This window comes from Rhineura floridana, chromosome 22 (genome assembly GCF_030035675.1).
Source record: "Rhineura floridana isolate rRhiFlo1 chromosome 22, rRhiFlo1.hap2, whole genome shotgun sequence".
Taxonomy (NCBI): domain Eukaryota; kingdom Metazoa; phylum Chordata; class Lepidosauria; order Squamata; family Rhineuridae; genus Rhineura; species Rhineura floridana.
The window spans coordinates 2525768-2553018 of NC_084501.1; the positions used below are offsets into that span (position 1 = coordinate 2525768).

At 44.4% G+C, this 27251-nt stretch overlaps 1 protein-coding gene across 1 annotated transcript in view; it reads right to left on the minus strand.

Moving 5' to 3' along the window:
- The window catches only part of NAALADL1 (N-acetylated alpha-linked acidic dipeptidase like 1), a 57866-nt gene that overhangs the window by 19183 nt on the left and 11432 nt on the right, over window positions 1-27251 (minus strand). Inside the window, exons 4-12 of the mRNA XM_061606433.1 lie at window positions 17600-17722; window positions 16426-16615; window positions 12761-12854; window positions 10988-11095; window positions 10088-10173; window positions 7754-7873; window positions 5801-5886; window positions 5112-5175; window positions 2400-2467 (exon numbers count right to left, since the gene is read on the minus strand). Coding sequence (XP_061462417.1) covers window positions 2400-2467; window positions 5112-5175; window positions 5801-5886; window positions 7754-7873; window positions 10088-10173; window positions 10988-11095; window positions 12761-12854; window positions 16426-16615; window positions 17600-17722 — 939 coding nt within the window. The remainder of the gene's footprint in view (window positions 1-2399; window positions 2468-5111; window positions 5176-5800; window positions 5887-7753; window positions 7874-10087; window positions 10174-10987; window positions 11096-12760; window positions 12855-16425; window positions 16616-17599; window positions 17723-27251) is intronic.

Below are 27251 nucleotides of genomic sequence, written 5' to 3' on the forward strand. Positions count from 1 at the left end.
AGAGAAGGAGAAGATTCTATGACTGGTTCAAATGACCGTCTTGTCTTAGGAAGAAGGCTGGTTTTTATTATTATTGTTATTTTATTTTATTTTATTTATTTAAAATATTTCTATCCCACCCTTCTACCCTAAAAGAAGGCACATAGGGCGGCTCGCAATAAAATCATACACAGTAAAAAACCACAAACAAACTAAAATAGATAAAAAATACATAAAATACATTGAAGAAATCTAAGGGAGTGATATTAAAAGGTGACTAAAGAGGTAAAACTAAAAGGGGGAAAAATAAAATCAGTTTCAGGCTCAGCCTTCAGTCCCTCCCAATGTCTCTCTGGAACAGGATGGTTTTCAAACATCTCCGGAACACCATCAGAAAGGGAGCAGAGTTGGGCTTCTTGGGGTAGGGTATTCCAGAAGCTTTTACTAGTTTCAAAGATGCTCTGTCTCAGAATCTCACTTCTGCAAGGAACTCTGCAAATGTTCTGAAGCTCAAGCAGCTAACATGTAACTAGCTAAGAGAGTGACTTTAGTGCTTTTATTTGCAAGCCTCTGCATGTGTGGTTGCTGCCTGCCCTCCTTTCCTCCCATCTTCCCTAATAATGTTCTTTATATGTTGGCATGTGGCTTTCTTGCTTTGAAAAGGCAGTTCTCTGGAATTCCTCACTAAGGCCTAGCCTCATGCTCCGAACAGCTACATCTTTGTGGGCTAAAGATGGTTCACAAGATTCTCTAAGAGATTTGGTGTTTTGGTTTTGGGCTACCTTGTCCCTCTCTCTCCTTCTGTTTTTCCTACAGTTAGGCTGGCTGGAGGAAGCAGCTCCAGGAAACAGAAACTCCCTCATGCAGCTGGACAGGTGAGGATGCAGTGGGAGGCTCATCTTGGCAGTGGCAGCAGCCTAGCATAATTCTTTTTTTTGGGGGGGGGAGAAGAGATCCCATATACAAGAAGCAAGGAAGGCAATAAGGAAAAGCACCCTCCGCCCCCACCTATCATAGAGGGATAGAAATAATTGAAATAAAGAAATAGCAGCCAAAGTACATTGGGACATGCTTTCAAATAGGTCAGCTTCCTTGCCCAGCACTGTCTTGCCTGACTGCGGCTGGTGGCTGTCCCAGGCCCCCTCAGGCAGAGAGGGAAGGACTCTCTTATGCAGGGCCAGCAAAATACCGATTGGACCCAATCGGGCCCCATGGTTAGCGGGGGGCCCGTGCTCACGGGGGGAATTGCGCCTTAAAGGCTTAGCGGGGCCCAGGGCCGGCTCCAGGCATGCCAGGGCCCTTGGACACCAGCCTGCCCCGGGCCCCAGCACTCCCCTTCTGCGATTCGCGGGAGGATTGGTACCGCGGATCGCAGGGTGGGATATCCCAAGCCGCCCGCTCACTACACAAGCGCATTGCTGCCATCAACCAAGTTGGTGGCAGAGGCTTCAGCCCCTTAGGGAAACTTCAGCCGCCATCTTGATTGATGGCAAACCTGCGTGCATAGTGTGTGCAGCCACAAAAAACAGCAGAGAGAAAGGTAGGTGAAGCGGGGGAATGGCGGGTGGCTCTGAAGCTCCTGCCGCGGATTGCAGAAGGGGAGTGCAGGGCCCCCGCAGGTTCCCAATCGGGCCTCGGTTTGCAAACGCCAGCCCTGTTCCTGTGATCTGCTCCTGCTACTATGCCTCCACGTACTAGGGTTGCCAGGTCAGAAGCATCCCAAACCCTGAGATTTTAGGAGGGGCCCTAGTGATGTCATTAAGCATGATATATTAAGCATTAACCACAGCTGCTTGGAGCATACCATTCAAACAAAAAAAATTCTCGGATTGGAAATTAAGATAGAAATCTTTGCTAAAAGGGGTTGTTTCCAGGTCCAGCTGGAGTGATGGGATCATTCCTTCTCACCTGTTTAGGGAGCCTGGGTCGGGAGCATTTAATCCAGCCTACTTGTTTCTGGCAAGAAGGGTTTAAGTGCCCTCAGGCCAGGCCAGTCACCATAAGGCCATTGTAGGAAGAAGGGAGCCTAGTGTTGGGGAGATGTTAGATGGGAGCACTCAGGAGTAAAGATGGATGCCCCTGAAGGCAGCAATTCTAAACATTCTTCCTACAGGATTAAGCCTCATAGAACTCAACAGGACTTACTTCTGAGTAGATATGGTTACGATTGTGCTGTTGGTAAAGTTTGACTAGGGATCCTCAGCAAAGATATTGATATCAAAGCAGGGTTGGCAACTCCCTGCCTGGAATGCCCTGCCTGCCCATTAACGTGAAAATGTGTGCATGGGCCCAAAAGCCTGGCGGCCCCTGCACTAAACAATCATGACTAATAGCCTTTCTTTCCCTGAATAATTATTCTAGCATTTGCTGCGCACATAGGGAATCATTTTAGCATTTATCCTCTACCCTCATCTAGTTACCTGCTGGGCAGCTGCAAAAATAACACTTTGAGCAGGAGGCGTTCCCTGGGCCCTCAAGGTAGCGTTGGCTGTCAAAGGAAAAACAGAAGCGTGAGGGGGGGGGATTCTCCAAGGCCAAGGGCATGAGTCTGCCAGGGCTCCTGTGCCTCCTGATGTGGCAGGAGCCCCTTCTGACCAGTGGGCAGACCAAGAGTGGGGAGTGTCTCTGGCCCTCCGGATGTTGCTGAACTACAACTCCCATTTGCCCGTGCAAACATAGCCTATGGCCAGCGATGATGGGAGTTGCAGTTCAGCAACATCGGGAGGGCCAGAGACACTCCCCACACCTCGTATAGCCCATGATGGGAGCAATGTGTTGAAATTCATCCATCATATAGTTAATGAAATTGCAGAAACTATTTCTAAAATTTTGCTGTATAATAATGGGCTCCTTTTAGGTCCTCTCTATAGTTACTTTAACCTATATGATATATTGTCTGGGCATCTGTCTTAATCTGGACATCTAAGGCTAGTCAATGGATGTGTTCACTCCTTTTTATGAGCCTTTCCAATCCAATCATTTCATTGTATGCCAGCCAATTTTCTTCAGAAAATGCCAGGGAAACAAATGACCATTTAAACTTATTTCAGAAGACAGACAAAAAACTGTGTTGGTTTAGAAACATAGCTCTTGAGGACTAGGGCCATTTCTAGCTCAACACACAATTTTTGCGGATTACTGCAAAGGAGCATAGGAAGGGTATCCATCTAGCCCAATATTGTCCACACTGACTGGCAGCAACGGCTCTCCAGGGTTTCAAACAGGGAGTGTCTCCCAACTCTACCTGGAGATGCTGCTGGGACTGAACCTGCAATCCTCTGGCTGAAAAGCAGGTGCTCTGGCACCGAATTACGACAAGGAAAGACAGAAAAAGGAAGAGGAACGTTCCTTTCCCCACGCCTCGGAAATGCGTCACTAAACTATAATCACTGCAGCTGAGGCTGTTTTCAAACAATGTATCAGCTTTTTGGGGGATGCCTCTCCTGAGTTTCTTGCTTTCGCTGCCGCTTCAACAGGGGAGGAAGTGTACCAGAAGCTTCCAGAGATTTAGGATATTTGGAGGGTGACATGGCAAAGGCTGACTTGACTGAAGCCTGGCCCACATGTGAAGGCTGACCCTGCGCCTGGCTCCAAGTCAGAGAAAACACCCTGGGGTGCCCCCCTCCCATGCCAGTGTCGCCCCAGTTAGCTTGCTTGTCTAGCTGCCCACTTGCTTCTCCAGCTGTGGGTTTGTTTCTTTTTATTACCCCCCCAGTGCTCCAGAGCAGGGATAGCCAACATGGTGCCTCCCCTGGAGCCAGATGTTGTTGGACTCCAATGCCCCTCATCCCTGACCATTGGCTGTGCTGGCTGGGGCTGATGGGAGCTGCAGTCCAGCAACATCTGGAGGGCACAAGGTTGGCCACCTCTGCACCAGAGCAATGTTCTGTTGAGTACTCTGGAGCAATTGTAGGGGAAATCAAAATGGCGGGTGGTTTCTTAGCTGTGCTCTGGAGGCTGCCTTTGGGCCTGTCTGGGCAATGAAACAGGAATTTCCCCCATTGCCCAACAACAGGCAACAGGCAAGCTCAGTGTCCGAGCATTTGTTGGCTTAGATCAGCCTTTCCCAACCAGTGTGCCTCCAGATGTTGTTGGACCACAATTCCCATCTTTCCTGACCATTGACAATGCTGGCTGAGGCTGATGGGAGTTGTGGTCCAACAACAGCTGGAGGCACACTGGTTGGGAAAGGTCCCATCAAGGCATGGTCTTAAGGTGCTTGATGCCACCTGCTTGGTGAAGCTAAGCAAGTGTGGGTCTGCTCAGTCAGTGCCAGGATCGGGAAAAGCAGCTCAGAGTTGAAGAACCTGTTTTGCCTGAAAAAGGTCCCGGGTTGAATTCCCAGCATCTCTAAGTGGAGTTGGAAATTGGGCAAGACTCCTATTCCTCGGAGAACCAGTCAGTGTAGACGGGACTGAGCTAGGTGCACCAAAGCTGGCTCAGGATGAGGCAGGCTCCTAAGTTCACACGGACTGGAGACCCCAAACTGCAACCCTTGTGCTCCAAGGGTTTAAGTGCATCGGTATCCTATGCCATCTCCCACAGGTACTTACCTGACACACGATCCTCTTTGGGGACCCTTCACAGAGTGCCCCTGCCGAGGAGAGTGTGGCGAGTAACCAGTAGGCAGAGGGCTCTTCTTTTTAAAAAGTGGCACCCCAGTTATGGGGCAGCCTTCCCAAGAAGGTTCCCTGGTGCTATCCATGTGATCTTTTGGATACCAGGTGAAGACCTTTCTACTCCCCCCAGGCCTCTCAGCTTTGGAATTAACTTTGGGTGTGTGTGGGGGTTGGCCTTTGTCGCCTTCATGCTTCTTTTGATTTTACACACCGATGTCTTGTTTTGTATTTAAATGGTTTCCTTAAGCCACCCGGAGAATGTTATGTTAGGGGGCGTTGTTCAAAAGTAGTTAAGGAAGTAAAAATTAAAATAAAATTGGTGGATTACTTGGGGGTCCTTGGGGAGCCTCCCATTCAGGCCCTGACCAGACCCAGACCCGCTCAGCTTCAGCAAGGGGGCTGCATCCAGGGCCCTCCAACCCCACCCTCCTGAGGATTAGAGAAGAAACAAACTAATCAGTGCATCAGTACAGCCTGATGGTGTGCAAGTCGTGTGAGACGAGGGGTGCTTACCGAAGACGGCAATGTCCACGTTGACATAGGCCACACTGCGCTGTTGCAGTTTGCTGTAAAATTCCTATGCAGGAGAGGCAAGAGGTGATCAGAAAAGGGACTTCTGAGAAAGGACAGTGGCAGTGGCCCCATGGCACCCGTGAGGGCCCTGGCACCTCCTGATTTTTAAAGGTGTGTTTGGCTCCCCACCCCACCATTTTCTTTTACTTTGATCAGTGTCTGGGCTGGCTGGAAAGAAGGGGAGCCCCCGCCCCAGCCCCCCACCTCTGCTCTTCCTTTCCCCACAATGCTTCTGGGCCGCATAGGCAAGGAAAGAGTTTGCCTCGCAGCCTCTTCAGGAAAGAAAAACAAAGAAAAGGGATCCTGCTGCCACTGCCGCCTAGTACGTTTAGGAAACAAGGAGTGACCCAGGAGATGGGATGGGACCTCCTCCTCCCCCCCCCATTCTAAGCCATGTTGTAATAGGAGAATAAAATGGTTGCTGGGTTCAGACGTTGGTGCATTGGCCCGATTCCTGACTCTGAGGACAGACTTTCTGGGAACTGAACTATATGAGTATATACGTGTGGCCTGAACCCAACTAAAAAGATATGCCCGTCCCTCTTCTTCCTCTTCTGGTCTGTGAGAATTTGGACGAGCCGCCTCCTCCTCCTCCTCCTCTCTCCCAGACAGGCTCCTAGACCTCTCACCTCTGTGTACTCTGTAGAACCAATGAGGCCAAATTCCTCCGCACCCCAGCTGCCAAAAATGATGGACCTTCGTGGACGCCACTTCCCTGGGAAGAAAAAACAGGCCCAGACCATCGTCCTTAACTTGCAAAAGGTGGACGGGATCAAGAGCCTCTAGCTCGAGAGGCGAGGAAGCCCAGCCTCAGGGGCCGAACGCAACCCTCCAGACTTCTCCGTCTGGCCCTTGGACCCTCTCCTGGCTGGTCCTGCTCCATGCCCTCCTTGCATGCTCTCGCTCTCAAGGAATGTATCCCTGGACTGTGATGATGATGCCTCTTGCTCGTCCGACGGAGGAGTCCATTGCGTGTGCTGCGCATAGAGACCTCTGCGGGGCCGGGAGGGAGCCGCTATTGTGCAAACAGAAGCGTTGCATCAGTTGCTCTTCCCACTCCTTCTAATGGCATGTCGCCCCAGGTGGTTACCCGTGAGGGAATGTGGCCCTCAGAGTGAAAAGTCGCAGGCGGTGCTCTTTGCTTGCTGGGCAGAGGCTAGTTGCTCATTTAGATGAGCCTCCCTAACCTGGGGCCCTCCAGCTGTTGTTGGATGACGGTTCCCATCACCCTTGACAATCCCCGATCCCTAGCCACGCTGGATGTACAGCTGATGGGAGCTGCACTCCCAAACATCTGCAGGGCACCGGGTTGGGGCAGGCTGACGCAGACACAGTTCCTTATTCCAGGGTTACAACCCTGAGAGAACAACAGGTGAGCCTGATTGTGTGAAAGAGGCCCTAGCCCACAGATGGGGAATCTGCCGCCCTCCAGATATTGATGGGCTCCAACTCCCCATCAGAGGCGATGGGAGTCGCAGGCCAACAAGAGCAGGAGGTGGAGCACAGCATCCCCGTCCCTGACCTAGATGGCCTGGTCCGAGGGCCCATGATGCAGCCACCACCTTGCTGAAGCTAAGCAGGCCTGGTTCTGGTCGGTACCTGCATGCGAGACCACCTGGAGAGGGGCCCCCACATGTATACCACCTGGAGCTCCATGATGGAAGAAAGCCAGGGTATAAATGTACTCAGTGCATAAACAAAGGGGTGGGAGAAGCCAGGGGCCCCTAGGCAGAGCTTGGAAAAGTTCCTTTTTTGAACTACAACTCCCATCAGCCCCAGCCAGCATGGCCACTGGATTGGGCTGATGGGAGTTGTAGTTCAAAAAAGGAACTTTTCCAAGCTCTGCCCCTAGGTTATCTCCATAGCTGAGTAGCAGGAGTGGATGGCATCCAACGAAACAGGAGGATGGGGGGTGGGGGGAACCCAGAATGCCAGAAAGAAAAAACATAGATGATGAAGTTCCAAGGGATTTATTAAAAATAGTAAAGAAAATATGCCCAACGTGACTAGATTCACTTTTATGTGCAGAATTGTACTTTATTTGCCTGATTTGTATTATCACTATTGAATGACTTTACAGATTCTACATTCGCCCCTGACGAAGGCCGAGATTTGTCTGGCCGAAATGTGTTGGGCATATTTTCTTTACTATTTTTAATAAATCCATTTGGAACGTCATCATCTACGCTTTTTCTTTCAGGCATCCTGGGTTCCCCCCCCCCATCCTCCTATCTCCATAGCTGTGCAGGGGAGAGAGGCAATGGCCAAGTCAGCTAGTTAGGGTGCGGGGAGGGACCCTTGGACTACATTCGCTGTTACACTTATCTTTTCGGCGCCAGGTCAAGACTTTCCTCTTCTCCCAGGCATTTTAGCATGTGTTTTTATTTTTTTTTAAAAAATGTGTTTTTCAATTTGTTGTTTTTAATGTTTTTAATTGTTGTAAACCACCCAGAGAGCTTCAGCTATGGGGCAGTATACAAATGAAACAAACAAAGAAACAAAGAAATAATTCTCAACTGGAGTTGTCACATTTCATGCCCCAGCAAAGAGGGGAACCGCATCTCCCCATGTGCTTAGCTCACCTTCCTTCACCATCTTGCCCAGCACCCCTGTGATCTCCAGCATGACAGCCGTCCCACTGCTGGGGTCGATAGCCCCGTGCACCCAGCTGTCCCGGTGGTTGCCGTATAGGACGTAGCGGTCTAGGAGAGGAGAAGGAAGGAACTTGACAATAAGTGAATGCAAATATGGACTGAGGTGATGGGCTGGAGCATAAATGAAGGGGCAGGTGACTCATAGGAGGGGAGTGTTCTGCCTCCCTGCTATTTTGTCGTGTCCTATCAACCGTGCTATCCAGCTGCAGTCCCTTTAACCAAAGGCAAAGGGTTCCCTATGGCAGAATTTAATATAAAGATATAGCTGTCCCTAAAACCATGATACATGTCAATGCACTTCAATGCTATTCAGTTAATTCTAGTGCATTTTGGAGGAAACTAAAGAGAAAAGCCAAACTGAGGGTCAAACTTCCTAGCTAAATTCATAGCCAGCAACTACATCGGAGGTTTCTCTTTTTTTAATTACAGTCATGGGAGCTGACTTTTGAGACCAGCTGTGGTCTCAAAGAGTCCCATCCATTTGTCTCTCTTCCCCTCTCCCTCTGGTGCATTGCAATTAGCCTTAAAAAGGCAGTTCCATGCAGTGCCAAAGCTTAACTGCAGCACAGCAAGCGGGGAGGAGGGAGTTTTGAGAAGCTGGGATGGGGAGGGTTAAATGTCACCTCCCTATGTGCTGTGATCCTGAAAATTGCCCCATGCCTGTAATTAAATAAAGAAAAATCCTAGACTTAGTTGCTAAATGGTATTTGTTATTTTTAACATTTCTGTCCTTACGCAGGTAGTGAGAATTTAGAGAAAGCAAAACAAACCTAGCTAATTTATTGATTCCCCAATAACAAAAGCTTTCCAGCATCATGAGAAAATATTTAGTCTTTTTATTTATTTATTTATTTATTTATTTTGAGGAAGCAAAATTCTTTACAGGAAGAAAGATTGCATCTCAAGGCATGCGGTTGGGCCATTTCCAGAAATTATGTGGGGATTAATCCTAGACTGGCACAGATCTTCTCCATATTTTGCCACTAAGGTTGCAATTCCTTAAACCAGATCATACATTAGATTGGAGTTCAATAATGGTATGATGCGTTCCAATTCAGTCAATTGTTCAGTCAATGACAACGCATAATGAATTAGAAACCAGAGAGAATTAGGCATGTGACATGGATCTTAAAACACAGGGGCAACCCTACCATTAGGCAGAGTGCCATGGCCATCTCTGGCATTAAATTGTGGTTGTCATGAAAGGTCAGCAAATTGCTAACTATTTAATTTATTATTGTTGTATTTTTACTGCCAGCAAAGGCGAGAAGCAGTTGCAGGATTTTCTGCCACAGCTTGATTGGCACTGGGTCCTATGCACCTCAATTCTATGTTGTTGCTATTTGGTGATCTGCCTTGGGCACCAACATTTCTCAGGCCTCCTGGCTTAAAAGATACTATAAATTGAGAGTTCAAACGTGGAAAAGTTTGCATGTCCATGAACTTTTGTCTTCGGACTATACATTATTTTTTAATTTATTTAATTTATATCCTGCCCTTCCTCCCAGAAGGAGAGAGAATGGAAGATGTGTTGATCCTTCTGTGGTTACAGACGTTCACCTAACCATTGCTAGAAAGCAAAAAGCACTTCCCAGAAGGAGCCCACATACATGAATGCTGCTGCTGCCAAGACCCAAATCTCTTTCCTCCAGAGTCTGCCTAGCCAAAGCAAAGCGTAGCCATTGGCAAGTTCTGCAGCCTTTTCAAAGCCGAATCGACACCATCCTCCTCCATCTGTCTCTGAGCCAAGCCCAACTGGATGTGCTGGAGAACCTTCTGCTTATCAGTAAGTAAATGAACCCTGCATTTCCCAGGCAATCAGAGCACAGAGATATGGGTGAGCTACTGAACCAACCATTCATAACAGCTTCTAGGTGGCCAGTCCTGGTGCAACTGAAGCCTTAGAGCAGATCCTCTCAAGAAGGGGGCACCGGAGAGGTGGAGCAGAAGAGCGGCAATGGCTCGTGAGAGGGGGTGGAGGCAGTGGCGCCCACCTGGTGGGTGTGACAGTGTGGCATTAATCAGAACAGGAATGGGGTGAGGTTGGACAGCAAGGTCAGGAGAGCTCTTTGCAGGTGCATATGCACCGGTGGAGCTGCCACAGCCAACCCGAAGCTCCCCCAACTTTGCCATTTCTGCTGACCCCTACGAGTGTGGCACCAGCACCAGGAGAATGCCCCTGCCTCCATGCGCACATGCGCACACACGCACACACACATGCCTCTGTTGGGAAGAGGCACCTGGCAGCACAAGGCAACTCACCAGGCTCAACACTTCCTCGTATCAGCCCCAACACATTGGAAGATGCATTGATCCTTCTGTGGTTATAAACATTCACCTGGACATCACTAGAAAGCAAAGAGCAGCGGATACAATTACACAATGACAAAATAAAATCCTTTATGTGGAACACGTGGTCTGGGCGATCTGACACATGCATCACAGCTGCCTGCCTCCAGTGGCACATGCAGCAGAGAAGGAGCCTCATTTGCAAACCGTATGGCGGAGAACTTTGGTTCAGTTCCCATTTTATTTCACACTTATAAAACAATACACAATGATTATATTTTGATGATTATAATCCACCGCACTCCTATTATAGGTCATTTTTATCATTAGTACTTATGATTACTATAATCATCAAAATAAATTTGTAGAGAAATGGGCTTTGTTTATACAATTTTGAAATGAAAAAGTGAAAGATGAAACAGTTCCATTTAATCTATTTACTTTAATATAGTAATATATTATACTTTATACAGTATGTTTAAAAATGTGAAGGTGTAAGGAGTTAATCCTAATGTCCTCTCACTCTATCTAATTTTCTTTCTTTCTTTCTGTTCACCCCCTTCCCCTTCTTTAATGTTTTCATGTAATTGAACTGGAATAGTACGATGTATTCATATTTTATTTTTAATAAAGTGCATTAAAAAAAATACACAAACCAAAACGCAGCTGTTGTTCAAAGGTTGCACTTGTCTGAATTTTGCGCTGAAGTTCTCTAACCAAAAACGTATCCATAAATGTGTATATGAGGGGGATACATGCATACCAAGCAATGCACTGGTGAACAACAACCCCCAACTGAACTGTGGTGAACAGAACATTGGAGAAAAGAGAAACAGAGAGAAATGGAAATGGACAGATTTCTCCATCCCTAACCTGGTGTTTGAGAATGGTCCACCTTCCCTGAATCCTGGTCCAAGATGGTAGACGCAGCCCAACGATCCTTGCCAACCTTCCTCCGTTACAGGTTTGCCAGCCAGGTTACTGCAAGTACAAGAGAGTGAAGGCTGAGACCTGTCCTTTCTCCATTGCCACTCCAGCATGCCTAACCCTCAGCTTGTACATACCTGGGAAAACATGCGTCCTCCTTTTTATTCTGCCTCTTTCTCATAATGTCATGGTTTCAACACCCTTGTTTCATCCAGCTGTGTGAGTCCTGCAACAAGCCCTGATCCCTGCTCTCTGTTTGGCTCACTTCCACCTAGCTGGGTCCTGCTACGAAGGCTGCTCTAGATGTACATAATTATTTTGGTTGCTCTTTGGATTATCTTTTTGAAATCCTATTGTTAGGCCTTCCTCCGAATTATTAGTGGATTGCTAATCTTAGTGCAGCCTTTCCCAACTAGTGGGCCACCAGATGTTGTTGGACCACAATTCCCATCTTTCCTGACCATTGGCAATGCTGGCTGAGGCTGATGGGAGTTGTGGTCCAACAACATCTGGTGGCCCACTAGTTGGGAAAGGCTGTCTTAGTGCATATTAAGCATATGATGTTTTCATTAGTCTATTACTTGTATGACTGTTTCAATTTTATCAGGTCTTGTAATTGTTACTGAACTGTTTTGAAATGTTGCTAAAATTTCAGCATATAAACTTTCCAATGTGACCAGTTTTGAGCTTGTATTACAAAAGGGAAGCAGCATCCAATAAACTGATGAGAAGGATTGTTAAAATAGCAAAAAAGTAAGAACGATTACTCTGTAGATTGAGCCTGCATCTATTTTTCTTTTGTCAAACTTTTAAGCAGCACCTGAAATTGTTGGTTTCTGAAAGCCATAACTAACAAAGAATCAGCTTCTTTTTCAAAAATAATAACAGCTGCTCCAATCAGTTTATTGAGTGTTAGCTCACAACTAAGTTGTCATGAAATGGCCTGTTTGATGGACCTCCCACTGAACTATGAAGTAGACCAGAATTGCCCTGTCCTACTGCCATTTGTGGTCTAATTGTTATCATTCACATATGTTCCAGAATAATTTACTTAATTTGCATCGTAGGTACTGTTCCTACAATTGCTGTGATTGGCTTCCTTACATATTGCATCATTAATATTAAATACAATTATTTACATATTAATGTTGTAATATGTGGCGTCGCGGTTAAGGTGTTGGACTATGACCTGGGAGACCAGGGTTTGAATCCCCACACAGCCATGAAGCTCTCTGGGTGACCTTGGGCCAGTCACTGCTCTAAAGAGGTCCCAGATTACGGTCTGAAGGCACACAAGGCCAGCTCCCTGCTGAAGCTAAGCAGGGTCAGGTCTGGTCAGTGCCTGGATGGGAGACCGCCTGGGAACCATATGTAAGCCGCCTTGGGTTTCTAGCATGGAAAGAAAGGCGGGTATAAATGTAATAAATAAATAATAATAATGATGACCAGCCAACAAGATTTAAGATTTATGCTGTTTTTTTCTTTCTTTTTATTTCAAACTGTCCTTCAAACAGAATTTTGCAATCTGAGTTTTGAAATGTCAAAATCTTGCTTTTCAAACACATTTCCCTAATCTGCCTGGAATTTTATTTTCAGCAAGAGGGAAAGAGGATAGCTTCCATCCAAGTCAGAGAACTTCAATCCCCCTCCGCCTTGCACCCCTCAGCCTTCTTTTCATATCATATCATCACCCTCCTTCATGCCTCTGCAGTGACCCACCAGATAAGTGTCTTGGCATCCTCAAAGCCAATGGGTTGGGTGGGGATTGGAGGGATCCCTGTGATCTGGTCCTCTGGAATTCTGTAGGTGAAATCTGCAAGGAGAGAGGAGGAGGAGGTGAGTAAGAGGGATGGGCTTGTTTCCAATGGTGTTAGGCCTCTACCGCACTCTGCACCGGGTCTTGAACTGGTGACCAAGAGATGGCCTGTGAGCCTGGATCACCACCGCTCAACTCTGGCCAAAGCGGAACTGCAGGAGTGGGGAGAGATGCCCCACCAGCTACGGCAGGCTCCTTGCCTAATGAATAGACCAGAGTGGGGCACAGGACACATTAAAGGTCTCCTTGTGAAACTGCTTCATACTGAGTCAGACCAGGGGTCCCCAACCATTCATTCATTCATTTGATATCCCGCCCTTCCTCCCAGTAGGAGCCCAGCGCGGCAACCTATATGGGCTGAGGGGCACTTTCGGAGGTCTAAAAAACTGTCATGGGCACCACAATATCCATTTCACAGAAGAAAAACTAACTGATTATGTTCAAAGCCACCCCCCACAAAAATGTACTCCCCCCAACAGGCAAAATACCCACACATCCCAAACAAACAAAACAAAGCAGGCAACATACCCCCTCAAAAGGCAAAACACCCCCAGTTACTCCTCAGCCCCCAAACTTATCAGGCAGCAGCAGATTATCTTTTCCTCCCCCTGCCCCAAAACAAGGAAGGTTGTAAGGCAAAGCCATAGTCTCCAGCTGCCGCCCCCCCCCCCAGCTTTTCTTTCTTTGAAGAATGTTTCTGGGCCCACATGGAGCCCATTTCATGAGGACTACACTCCTGGTTTTGCCCTCTGACTCCTGCAGGTACCTGCTCATTTTAATAGTTCCATTCTACTCTATGCTGATCAGGCTGCAATGGGAGTCTTGGGTCCTGTTCTGGGTGCCACATTTCAAGGATAGTGACCAATTGCTGAGAAGACAGCAACAAGGAAGATGAAGGGTATGGAAACCACATCCTATGGGGAACGGGTGAAAGAGATGGGCTGGGGGTGGGCACATTTAGCTTGGAGAAGGAAAGATGAAGGGGAGGCAAGATATGAACACCTGAGCAATCTCTTTCTCGCTTGCCCAAGAGGGCAGGACTAGAACCAGACAGGTGGAAATTGCAATGCAGAGGAAGCAGATTTCAGCTACACATTGGAAAAAGTTCTAGGGATGGAAGGATCTGTCGATTTCAGTTATCTCCATTTTTCATTTTTCCAATCTTAAATTCAGTTCTCCACACCTCTGCAGCAGTTTGTGGGTTTTCTTTTTCAATCCACATGAAAATTCTTCAGCATTTTAGAGCAAATTTCTCCTAATTAACATATTTTGGTTTGCAGTTTTTATTAATGTATGCATTTTTGCAAGCAATTTCTCCTAGTATGAAGCATTATTTTTACTCATATATTCATTTTTTGTGCACACTTTCCTCTAATGTATGGATTCTTGTAAACATTGGTTGGAGAATTGCACTGCAAAATTCAGATTAGTGAAAATTTTGAAGGATGGCTGTTTTTCAGTTCTCATATTGCTTTGGAAACTGCAAATTTGATAGATTCGGCTTTAAATGTGAAGAAAATCTAATTTTCCCACTGTCCTTAGGAGGAATATGCCTAATGGTAACAGCAGCTCAACAGTGGAACAGATTTGCCTGAGGAGGCGATGGGTTTTCCTTCAGTGGAAGTAATTAGGCAAGGTCCTGGAACGAATGGTTGCAGGCCAACTCCAGACACTCTTGGATGAGACCGATTATCTGGATCCATTTCAGTCGGGTTTCAGGCCTGTTTTTGGCACGGAAACAGCCTTGGTCACCCTGTATGATGACCTTTGTCGGAAGAGAGACAGGGGGAGTGTGACTCTGTTGATTCTCCTTGATCTCTCAGCAGCTTTCAATACCATCTACCATGGTATCCTTCTGGGAAGACTGGCTGAGTTGGGAGTGGGAGGGACTGCATGGCTGTGGTTCCTCTCCTACTTGGCGGGTCGGCTCCAGAAGGTGGTGCTTGGGGAACATTGCTCGGCACCCTGGACTCTCCAGTATGGGGTTCCGCAGGGGTCAGTTCTGTCCCCCATGCTGTTCAACATCTACATGAAACAGTTGGGTGCGGTCATCCGGAGCTTTGGAGTGCGTTGTCATCAGTATGCTGATGACACGCAGCTCTATTTCTCCTTTTCATCTTCTTCAGGTGAGGCTGTCAATGTGCTGAACCAGTGCCTGGCTGCGACAATGGACTGGATGAGGGCTAATAAACTGAGGCTCAATCCAGATAAGACTGAGATGCTGTTAGTGGGTGGTTCTTCTGACCGGATGGTGGATGTCCAACCTGTCCTGGATGGGGTTGCACTCCCCCTGAAGGAGCAGGTTCGTAGCTTGGGGGTTCTCCTAGAACCATCTCTGTCACTTGAAGCTCAGGTAGCCTTGGTGGCATGGAATGCCTTCTACCAACTTTGGTTGATGGCCCAACTATGTCTCTATCTGGACAGGGATAACCTGGCTTCAGTTGTCCATGCTCTGGTAACCTCCAAATTAGATTACTGCAATGCACTCTACATGGGGCTGCCTTTGAAGATGGTTCGGAAACTGCAGCTTGTGCAAAATGCAGCGGCCAGATTGGTAACAGCGACCAGACGGTCCGAACTTATAAAACCAATTCTGGCCTGCTTGCATTGGCTGCCTGTATGTTTCCGAGCTCGATTCAAGGTGCTGGTTATAAGCTATAAAGCCTTACACGGCTTGGGACCACAATACCTGATGGAAAGCCTCTCCCAATACGAACCCACCTGTACACTACATTCAAGATCAAAGGCCCTCCTCTGGGTGCCTACTCCAAGGGAAGCTCGGAGGGTGGCAACAAGGGAGAGGACCTTCTCAGTGGTGGCCCCCAAATTATGGAATGATCTTTCTGACGAGGTGAGCCTGGCGCCAACACTGTTATCTTTTCGGCGCCATGTCAAGAGTTTCATCTTCTCCCAGGCATTTTAGCTTGTGTTTTTAAATTGTTTTTATATTGTTTTGAATTTTAAAATTGTGTTTTAAATTGTTTTTAAAATATGTTTTTAAATTGTGTATTTGTTTTAATGTTTTTGATTGCTGTAAACCACCCAGAGAGCTTTGGCTATGGGGCGGTATACAAGTGCAATAAATAAATAAATAAATAAAAGCTGGATGGCCACCTGTCAGGGATGCTGTAGTTGCATTCTGCATTGCAGAGCCTGCACTGAGCAGAGGGTTGTGCTAGATAACCTCCAAGGTTCTTCCAACTCAAACAATAGTGCTATCCTTCCTGTTTTGGTGACTTTGCTTGCATTTTTATCATGCTTTTAAAATTATTCTTTGTACACCACTCTGTGTGCCTGTTGGCCAAAAACCAACATAAAGGTAGCCTTTAACATATTATAGCTTAATGTGAAATGTAAAGTGGGTTCAGGCAGTAACTCTTGGTAGGAGAAGACAGTTTTACTAGCACATTCTTATTTCCATTAGTGAAATGCAGCAAGGTATGCTTTAGGAATTGATTCTGTGGAGGAACATCAACAGAACAGTTAAACATTGGAGTGGGACGGAGTAGAGTCTTGATGCAAATTTTGCATTTGCAACCCAGCCCTGAAGCAACCTCAACAATCTCACCTTTGGCTGGGTAATAAGGAGTCAACAGGTCTCCAAAGTGGGTATTATAGGAACCCCTCTCCACGCCTGAGGGGGGAAGGTACCACGAATAGGGGTAAGCCTCCTCTGGTGAAGCCTTGTTGTCATTTATGTCCCCTGGGTCTGTGTACACCACCACTCCGATCACTCCAAATTTGGCACCGTTGATTGCCTGCCAAGACAAGATCCATGCACATGTTGGGAGGCCTGGATGTCAGATCTGGATTGAACTCCTTCCTCTGACACTGGCCAGCTGGTAAAAGAAACTACACAGGGGCGGGGGAGCTCCAGCAAGTTCTTCTTAAGCATGCCTTCAGAATATATATTTATTTTCTTCTAATTATGCCCCCACCACCACTCTGATTAGGGTCTCCACTGCTGCCTTTCCTGAAGCGCAACCCTCTTCTCCTCCCAACTTCTGGCTGCTCTCCTCCATTTTTATGTTGCTGCAAACAGTGCCATTATTTTTCTTTTCCCCCTAACTTGTGAGCAAAAGCTTAACACTGCTCAAACAAAGATTTGTATTTCAGCTGTACTGTACCAGTGAAAATATAATCACACTTCCGTGTTTTTTTAAATGGAACGTACTGCAGCTGGTAGAACAAACTGAGCGTGTTTGGTTGCCAAGCAACCAGTGGGAGTGGAAATGTTAAATTAGAGGGTATGGTCATTAGGACACTGCATGATTGATCATACCCCTCAGTGTGAATAAAAAACACCATATTTGCAGCTGGTGTTGAGCCCTTGCTGTGGACAGTGCAAACAGAAAATGGAGGTAAAAACAGCATCTTTAGTACAAAATAATACTCCCATGTGGATAAGTCCCTAGGTGCAATCTGAAACCTGCATAACACCTAGGACAGGCCAATCTAATTGTCCGCTACCTCTTCCCACGTTACATATTTAAAAGACTGTGATAAATGCAGGCTCCATGACCAACATTAGCCAACAATTTTCCCCCCTCAGCCCAGCTTTGGATAACGTCTTGCCTTGATGAAGATTTCTGATGAAGAACTCAAAACGCTTGCTCATTATTTTGTAACATTTTGGTTGGCCTAACAAAGGTATTACCCTATTCTGGATTTTGGAATTGTTCTTTCAAAGAATCCCATGAAATCGGATTGCTAGACAAAAACATGAACCCCTCCAGGTTTACCTTGGCTGCTCGGCCAGCCCCTCCATAACGGGTGATGGCTATTGTGCCACTGAGATCAATCTGCTGTTGGATCAGGTATTCATAGTCACTCATTTTGCCTTGATTAGCATAGACCAGTTTTCCCTGGAAAAATAAAAAAGAGAGAATTAACATACAAACCGTGGTACGGGGCTCCCATTGTAATTCAAGGCTCAGTTGTGGGATTTGAAAACCTTTAATAGGGTTGCCATATTGCCTGGTTAGCCGGGTTTTACCCGGATGCTTTGCATGCCACTTGGCACCCGGCTAGCCCCTTAGGTGGCCCGGATTCTCAGCTTTAATTTTTTTAAAAAATTAAGTTTCTAGGTGGTCCGGTTCTCGAGATATACATAAAAACGTCAGCGGCCCCCCTGACTGTTAAATCTTTCTTTAAACAGTACTGTATACTATAGCACTTCGTAGCTTTAACCCCGCCCATTCAGGATTGCAGCCAATCAGTGAAGCCAGGATTGTGTTTCAGTTTCATTGACCTGAGGCAGTGTCTAGAAAACAAAATGGTGGTTTCCCCCCATTTATCTGAAAATCTCATAAATTGGGTAAGTATATGCATTTCAGTTTTTTTTCCTCTTGTGTGCAGGAGTCAGATCTTGCGCAGTGTTTTGAAAACCTTCCCAATACTTGCTTTTTGTAAAAGCAATGCTAATCCCATATGCCCAGAGTAAATCCCATTGAATTCAATAGGACTTACTTTTGAGTAGACATGGTTATGAATGTGCTGAAAATCAATGGGACTTTGGAGTGAATGTAAAAAAGAATTGTGTTTGTGTTCTAACTCTTTCTGTGTCCCCCCTCCAGTCCTATTTTAAAGCAAGTAGGCACGGCTTACTTAGGTATTACAGTTTTTATTCTGTAGGAAACTAATACTGATTTTTTAAAAACTAATACTGATTTTTCTGCAATGACCAACTGGTTTGACAATAAACTATTATATGGGCTGTATGTATTTATACATCTGCAGTGTGTGCGTGTGCGTGTATGGAGTCTTTCCAACAACCCTGTGAGGTAGGGTTGGAAACCAAGGCAGCTCACAACAAGAAATAAAGCCATTTAAAATCCAATAACCATAAAAACAAGTATAAACAGTTGCAAAACAGCATAAAGTGGCATGATTTGGAATTTTGGGTTGTGTGAATGAAGTTGCTTATCACTTGAGGTTGCATTTCTGTCCCTGTTTGAGTAAGCCCCACTGAATACACTGGGACTTGCTTCTGAATAAATAAACCTAGGATTGCACTATAAATATATTTACAGTTTGTGTAAATAATAAATATATTTGATAGTCATGCTTATATAAATATTTCTTCATTTATCATATTTTTGGTTTTTGGTTAGGAATCCTGACTGGTTGTGAGATGCTTAGTTTTCTGCCTTACTCATAGGAATCTTGTTGTGGTTGGTATGGTGTTGCATTTAAGAAATCATGGTATGAAATGGCCTGAATCAGTATAAGGCAGATTCCTTGGTTCCTAAAAGTGGAAAGAGACTCAAGGGCCACAGTGACTCCAACATTTATTTATTTTTATTTACAACATTTATATACCGCTTTATTGTAAAAAATCTCACAGCGGTTTACAGAAAGAATTAAAACAATAAAATTATTGGCAAAAACGTTAAGGACAGATACTTAAAAACATTCAAAATAATAAAACGAACAATGAGTTAAAAACAGATTTAAAAACACAATAGCTTCCACAAGCCTGGAGAGGCTTGCCTCAAGAAAACTGATTTTAGCAGGTGCTGAAAAGAGGCGTCTTCCTATGTCAATAGGCAAGGAGTTCCAAAGTGTAGGTGCTGCCACTTAACAGGACTGATTTCTTACAAGAGCAGAACAAGTACTATGTGGCACCCATAACATGGAAAGCACAGCTTGAACTTGGCCTGGTAGCAAATCAGCAACCAATGCAGATTTCAGAGCAGAGGTGTAATGTGCTGATAGGATCTCACTCATGTCAGCAATTGTGCTGCAGCATTCTGCATTAACTGCAGTCCCCAGGTCAGGTTGTGCTGCACAGGGATTTCTGTGACCTTGGCTGACTGTCTGCTAGGATTTTTTAGTGTGGGTTTGTGGTTATGAATCCTGACTGGTTGTGGGATGCTGAGTTTTCTGCCTTACTCATAGGAATCTTGTTGTGGTTGGTAAGGCATTACATTTAGGAAAGTGATACTGCCTTTTGTGTTGTTTTTTTCCTATTTGCAATTCACTTATCTTTAACCTCACTCCGTTACAGCCATAGAAGCAACAGCAGCATATGCAAGATAATTAACTCCCACTAGTGATAAGAGCAAGAATTTAAAATTATTATTTCAATTAAAACAAGAGGCTTATCAATACTTTGAAGAGGACCAGATATTTATTTTCTTTCTGAGCCCAGGACTGGGTCTTTCATGATGCCCAGTGGGGGGGGGGACAGGAGAGTAGTCGAAAAGACAGACATCCTGGCATTGGTAATCTAATTAGCAAGGTATGTGTGGGGTTGTTGCACACTTCCAGGCCCAGTTTCATTTTGAGTATGGAGGTGGAACCTGTGTAGATGTGGTTGATCAAAGGGAGAAGAAATTTTGAGTTAAGCAAAGCTCTGCTTTTATAAAACCTAAGAAACATACAGATACTTTGAATGTCTGAGTGCCTGCACCAGTGGAATACTGGAGGAACTTGTAAAACTTGCTGCAACAGTATTTAGAGCTGAGCATGTGGTGTGAAAGACTCCTTTTACTAACATTTTGGCTTCTTGTTTTTCTCCACCCACCACATCTTTGAAATATATCGTATATGGTTAACCGTACTGCTGCCTTGACTTACTTTATGTTTGTTGCTATTTTGTGTTTTTATTATGTTTTTATATTGATTGTGTATTTTTATTGTTTTCATTATATTTGTAAGCTGTGCTGAGCTCTGTTTTTAACAGCAAAAGGGCAGGATATAAATCCTCTTAATCAATCAATAAATACTCCATAGTGTTGGAAACTAGAGTCTAGGCATTTAAGGCTGAAAATGTTGCTTTTAAAAAAAAGATTTCTCACATCTTTCCCCAGTTTTTGGTGGTAATTCCTAGGCACAAAAACAAAACAACTGGACAATCCAAATATAATATGCAAATATTTTGCATAATATAATTTGCATAATATGCAAATTAGCTTGCCCGGATTTGTGGAACTGGAATATGGCAACCCTAACCTTTCAGCCTTAAGAAGGGCCCAAGTCTGCATCTGTGTTGGAATTGCTTTTTAATATGTTCTTAAACCTGATTTTTTTAAAAAATGTTTTTAATCTTAGATGATGTTTTGAAAGCTTTTTTAAGAAACATTTTTAAACATGTTTTAATGTGTTTAAAAGTTTGTTTTTATGATGTTTTAAAGTTTTTAGTACTTTTGTTTGCCACCCTGGGCTCCTGCTGGGAGGAAGAGTGGGATGTAAATCAAATAAATAAATAAATAAATAAAAATAAGTCTGTGCTCCCTCCCTTCATCTTATGCCTTATCGCTGGAGTGGTGTAACGCTTCAGGTTGCTAGAATACCAGAGATGAGATGCAGACACGAGGTTTGCTTACAAAGAGATAACGTTTATTGAGTTACAGCACACAGCAGGTGCCCTCAATAAAAGTGGATCAGAGACACAGCCCTGCAGAAGCTGGTGTCAAACTGAACACACATACTGGGCACAAGAGACACTTTTATAGCATACATGTTTACCAGCACAATGATGAAGTTACATAAATGATTGATTAATGCAAAGCATCAAGTCATCGCATCTCAGCATATTATTCTATTGATCTTTGGGTTAACAAGGCACCTTCAAATACGTATTAATTGCTAGAAAAGGCTATATCATGCTACTAATTAATGATGCAGATAGCCAAGGCGTCCTGGCACCTTTAAACCATCTCTTGGCAAGCTATGCGCTTATCTCACACTCGCCTCAAGCTTGTTAGAAGCAATTGATAAGACACCTGTGCTGCTAACGACCGTCTTCTGACCCATCCCTCTGCCAGGAACATTCACAAGCTGAATACCTAAGAAGTGCGGTGGGCTCTGTAGGGGACACGGACCTTCAGGCTAAAAGCAAATATGCTTTCTACATTGGATATTGGCTATACATTATATTTACCTATATATGGGCTACAAGTGGGGAACCACCACCACCTCTGTGATTGTTCGACAAAATGTTCGAAAGAGGCAGAAAAAATGGTGTGTCTTTCACAGAGAGCAAAGAGTTTCAGGAAAGTGGGTTTGGCACAACACTAGACAGAATAATTGCAAGGGATGGGGGAGGGCTGTTCTATTAGGCCCCCCTGCAGATCTTAAGAATGGCTACCTGCGGCGGGGGCACTTGGTCATTAACATAGCAACAGGAAGAGATGGCACTATTGATCGTAAATGTGCAATACTATTGTTGTTATTATGTACTCCCATCCATGTGCCAGGTAACTGGTACCCTCCCCTAACCTAAAAAGCCAGTGCATACCAGCTGCCTGTGGGTGGCCTGCCATTCAAACCAACATTCCTTGTGACATTCTTTGCTGACCACAACTTCTTGTTTTCCCTATCCTTATTCAGTTTCTAGCCGCTTCCTCTTTTAAGCTGCTTTAGTATGTTAGCCACAGATTATCATAAATAGTATACTATAGGCAGATTAATAATCAATGAGTTATAAATTCTTTCTCAGAGGAAAGTGCTGATGGCATAGCAGCACAAAGAGGGCGGGCTATGGATACCGTGTCTTGAACCGGAGGGCTCTTCAGATGAGGAGCCAGGGGAGCTGTACCTTCCAGCAGACTACCAAGGTCCCTGAGGAGCCATGGGATCTCGATAGGCCTGGTGCCCTAGGACTGGAGGTCCCTGCACCAACTGCCTGGGTTCCTGGCTGGCTTCTCAGACCTCTCCCCCCACACACTTCATCTCCCCCAGGGCCACAGGAGCAGAGGAGCCAGTGAGCCAGGCAGGAACTTCAGAGCTGCCACCAAAGTGCCTGGCTAGCTGTACAAGAGGCTACTCAGGAGGAGGGGTAAGTGCATGGAAACACCTGCTTGGATCAGGGCTTGACAGAGAGCCAGGAAGGGGCAGAGTCTCCTGCTTCAGTATAAGCGGCTTCATTGCTGACGCAACAGCTCTCACCCCAGCTGAGTGTCTTTTGGCAATTGAAAGGATAGCTCCACCAAAATGAAAGTCATGCAAAAGGCTACCAAGTAATTAGGTAGTTCATTAATTATAGTAGTAAATGACTTTTTCTTAAACAATGCAAAACAATTGGTAATTTCTACCCTTCATTTTAGTAATCACAAACAATGTTTACAGATACTATCTACGATTTCTTTTGAATTCCAGTAAAGTATATTAGATAAATTGCTGAACCATGAATGCCGATTTATTAGATAGGCAAACTATTTGCTTATCTAGTGAACTGATATTCAGTGTAATTAATGAAATTATCTTTAAATACTGTGTGCTAAATTCATTTATGTTGATCAGGCCTGGTGCCAGCAAGCAACCAGGCTGGGCACTAGTTGAGGCCCCTTGCACTGAGAGGGGCCCCTGCTGCTGTAATATAAGAAAATTGGAAGTTTTTCTGTACCTATAGAAATGCTGACAACACATGTAGAATGATGACAATGACCTTTGATAAGTTGGCAATATTAAGGGAATCAGCAGGACTCAGCAAACTGAAAAGTATCAAACAAATGAACAAGCTAGCAGCTTCATTTCTTATCTGCAGTACAGAGCATGACTAACCCCCACCTTTGGAATGCATGTGAAACCGCCTGGAAACAAGAAACTATATCTGTGTTACTGTAACTTTTAGATCTCACAGACTGACACGAGTCTACTGTGAGCTCTCGACTTGCAAGTGACAATAAACTAGGCCTTGGTTGCTATTCTGAGTCTCCGTTGTTTGATATTGGGCCTCAACCAGCGGGAACGAACCTTACTTCTAGTGTAACAGTTCTGGCGAGCCAGCCAGGAGTCCTCTGGTAAACCTTGCGGGTGCTTGGGCCGCGCCGGAGAGCTAGGGTAAGAGAGCTCCAGGTCGTTTTGACCTGTCCCTAGGGCCGGGCAGACGGAGAGCAAGCACCACGTAAGTAGTAATCGAGGGCTCCCATAAAGACTCAGACGAACCAACGCTCATCCGGACGCGGATTTCCTCCTCTCCTGTTAGAATCTGGTAAGCATTGCCAGTGTATGTGGAGAGGGAGATGTGGATGACGGCCTGCTGAAAAGCTCAGGGGATCCAGGGGAATGTGGAAACTCCCAATTGACTCTGAGTGTTGAACACAAGATGAGTCAGATTTTTCTTGAGGAAACAGGTGAAAAACCCGGAAACTGAGAGCAGGCGTCACGAAGAAAAAAAGCATTGTAGAACCCTGGGTACATGGGATAAAGTTGTTGTAAATGTTTGTATGAAATGGTCATGCGCTTGCGAGAAAAAGAGAAAAAGGATGGTTGGGCATAAGATGTGGTTGGAATGGAATGGAATGGAGTCAGTTGTCTGGCTCCCGTGTGTGTAGCATTTTCCCGGGAAGTGAGAATGATTTTGTTTAAACAGATGTGTATGAATTGAGTACTCATGTGTGAATGTGTGAAGGTTTCTTGAAGTGTATGTATAAAGGTTTTCTGTGGAAATGTTGTAAGAGAATTGTTCCCCCTTGGCTATTGCTGTTTAAAACATCTCTGTTTGCTGCCTTTGTTTTTCACAAGACTTAAAGAACCTAATCTGTTCCTTTAGCAATCTTTGAAGTTAGTGTGAAGGGATTTGCTCTGTTTGTTGAAGCAAGTGATTAAGAGAGCTGAGGAACAGGGAGTATAGAGATGGTCCTCTTCCCTAGGCTAAAGTAGACAGAAGGTTTGAGCTACATAGACAGTGAAAGAGAATGGGTGAGAAATGTTTTGGGCAAATTTGTGGATTGTTTTAGGATGAAGAAAAGAGAATACATTCCTTTTTGCTCTGCTCCAGTCCTAGTTTCAGTTTCATCCTTTCAGTAAAGGGGCGAAGCCGCTGCCTGTTTTACCGTGTGGTATGACTGTTATTTCTTTCAGTCTATCGTGTATATTGCATTGTTTTTGAGCACATAAATCATGTTTTAATTACAGGAATTAGTTCTCGACTGACCAGAGGACAGAGGGTTTTAATTATGTATTTGTATATGATTAAAAGTTTAATCTTTTTATCCCACTTGCCTTTCCTGGCAGAAGCTAGGATCTCCCTTTTGTCACTGGTATAGTGTTAAGAACTTGAGAAGTTTTTTTACTGTCTGATTTAAAGAATTCAGCTGCAAATTGTTTTTCTCTCTCTCCTTGTTCGGAGAAGTTTTTTTCCCAGGTTGTTTTCTCCAGTCTGTGTAAGAAGATACAAAGCATTCCCCCTTCTTTTTAAAGTAACACAGTGGATTGATTTTTTTATTCTGCAGCTGTTGAGAAATTAAAACAATTGCTTTGTGTTGAGTAACATGTAGTGTTTTTAATCTGATGTGTTCCTTGTTTGTCTTGTAAAGAGAAACTTAACAAAGAGAACTTGTGTTTTTGTATGACTTTTGAGAACGTCCTTTTAAAGGCTGGCAACATTTCCTTTGTAATGCAGCACAATTTGGAAAAATTGGGGGTCACCATTTGGGAACTAGGAAAATTGGTAAGAAAACCAGGCTTGTGTTTTTAATAATAATCCAGCCTGCAAAACTAGAGATCTTTAGCACAAATTTTGTAGCTACAGGAGGAGGTGATTCTCTCCTAGAATAGAGTGTCATGGATCACAATGCAAGACCTTCTTTGGCACAAAAGGAAAAAGAAACAGTTGAAACCAGGAGGGCTCCTGTCTTTGAGCAAAGTCCTATTAATGTTCTTAAAGGGGAACATACAAAAGCATCTTCTGAAAGTGCAGGCCCTTGCTTAAATGCTTCAGAGTTGCTTGAAAACACACAAGATGTGTCCACTTCCATGGAAAAAAATACTGATTTGAATGCTTCCCTTGGGTCTAGTACACCACAGTCTTTTGCTAATGAACATTATTTTCCTGAGGAACAATCTCTTGCTGGCAAACAGCCTTTAGAACAAAACAAGACTCAAAGTATAGAGCTTCTAGCTTCACGAAGAGTCTATCCAGACATTGAATTTACTTTGAAAATTAATACAATTTGGCTTCCAAAACAGCAGCTGGTTTCTGATACCATCTGTATGCAAATGGACAAGTTGCAAAGCCCTGATTCCAACAGGGAGTTGCTTTGTCACTTGTGTGTGCAAAATTTTGGCACTGATGTAAATGTGTTATTGCATGCAGTCCTTGATAAGATGAGTAACAAGGAACCCAGAGGAATTGATTTGCAAACAGGGTGTTCACTGGTGAAAATTCCCTGAGAGGGTACAAATGGAAGCCAATAAAGTCCAATGGTTACAGACACTGGATGAATTATGGTAAGAAACAAGGAAAGCGTATTCAGACATAAGGATAAGACTTACAGAGATATTGATAAAGATGCATGCAGGACTAAATATTTTCTTTGGGCCTCATTGAAGGTACAAGTTTTCATAGTCAAGCAGTGGAAGGACAAACCGTTTGATGTGTTTTCTCCCTCCAGTCCTAGTTGTGTGCATGCATCCCAAATCTAGGACTTCAGTACCCAGGAGGTACAGTAATATGGTATTCTTTAATGGGCCAGCTTAAAGGGTGTGATATGCATGTTTTGTTTTAACTATGCTAATTCTTTTCAGCCAAGTCATGACCAACGAGACGAATTTGGGAAATTGTAAAAGCCCTTATTATTAAGTTTAGTAGCTACAAAATGTTCTGTTTTTATCACAAATGCCGGCTTCTCTTCCTTCCTATATCTGTGAACTTTTTCTACAGATGGATTTGCATCTTGCAAAGAGAAACTTAATTTTCCTCTCTGGGGCTCCTTTTCCTGTTTTTCCCAGTATTTCTGTATATTTCCAGCAACCTCTGCACATGATCAGAGGCTAGGGAAACCTGTTGTGTGTTTGTCTGTCAGAAACCTTTCTTAATTGTATCTTTTTCACTACTAATGGCCTGTATATAAGGCTGCAAAAAGTGTAAATACAAAGGTGCATGAGGGTTTCACCCCTCCTTTTCTTTTAGTAGAGATCTGTTTTCAAATGTTGAAGGCCAAGCTGTATGGTATGTACAGATGTGTGCAAAAATATTAATGATGTGGAAAAACAACATTACAACTTAGTGTTTGGCTATCTATGTGAGAACATGCATGAATCATACACATGTTTCCATACCTCATTCAAATAATGAGTGATTCTATATCGGGTCTTATAATGTGAGAGAATGTTACAGATGCCATACAAGATTTCACCCAGATCAACTATAAAAGAGTGTTTGAAATAGGGTTTGTCTTTAATTATGACCAAATGGATATGTAAATCTCTGAGGCTAAAGAAAAAGGTCCTCAGGGAAAGATATCAAGGTTATTTATATTGTGCATTGTATTATATTTCATGAACTTTATGAATAGCATTGTAATCAGTCTAGAATTAAAGCACAGTCTCTTCCCACTAATGTTCCTTGTCATTAGTAAAAGGGGGAAATTATGTGTGAGAAGTAGTAATCTTTTGGATTCAACCTTTTTCAGTTCTTGTATTCCACCAATATGGTTATTTGCA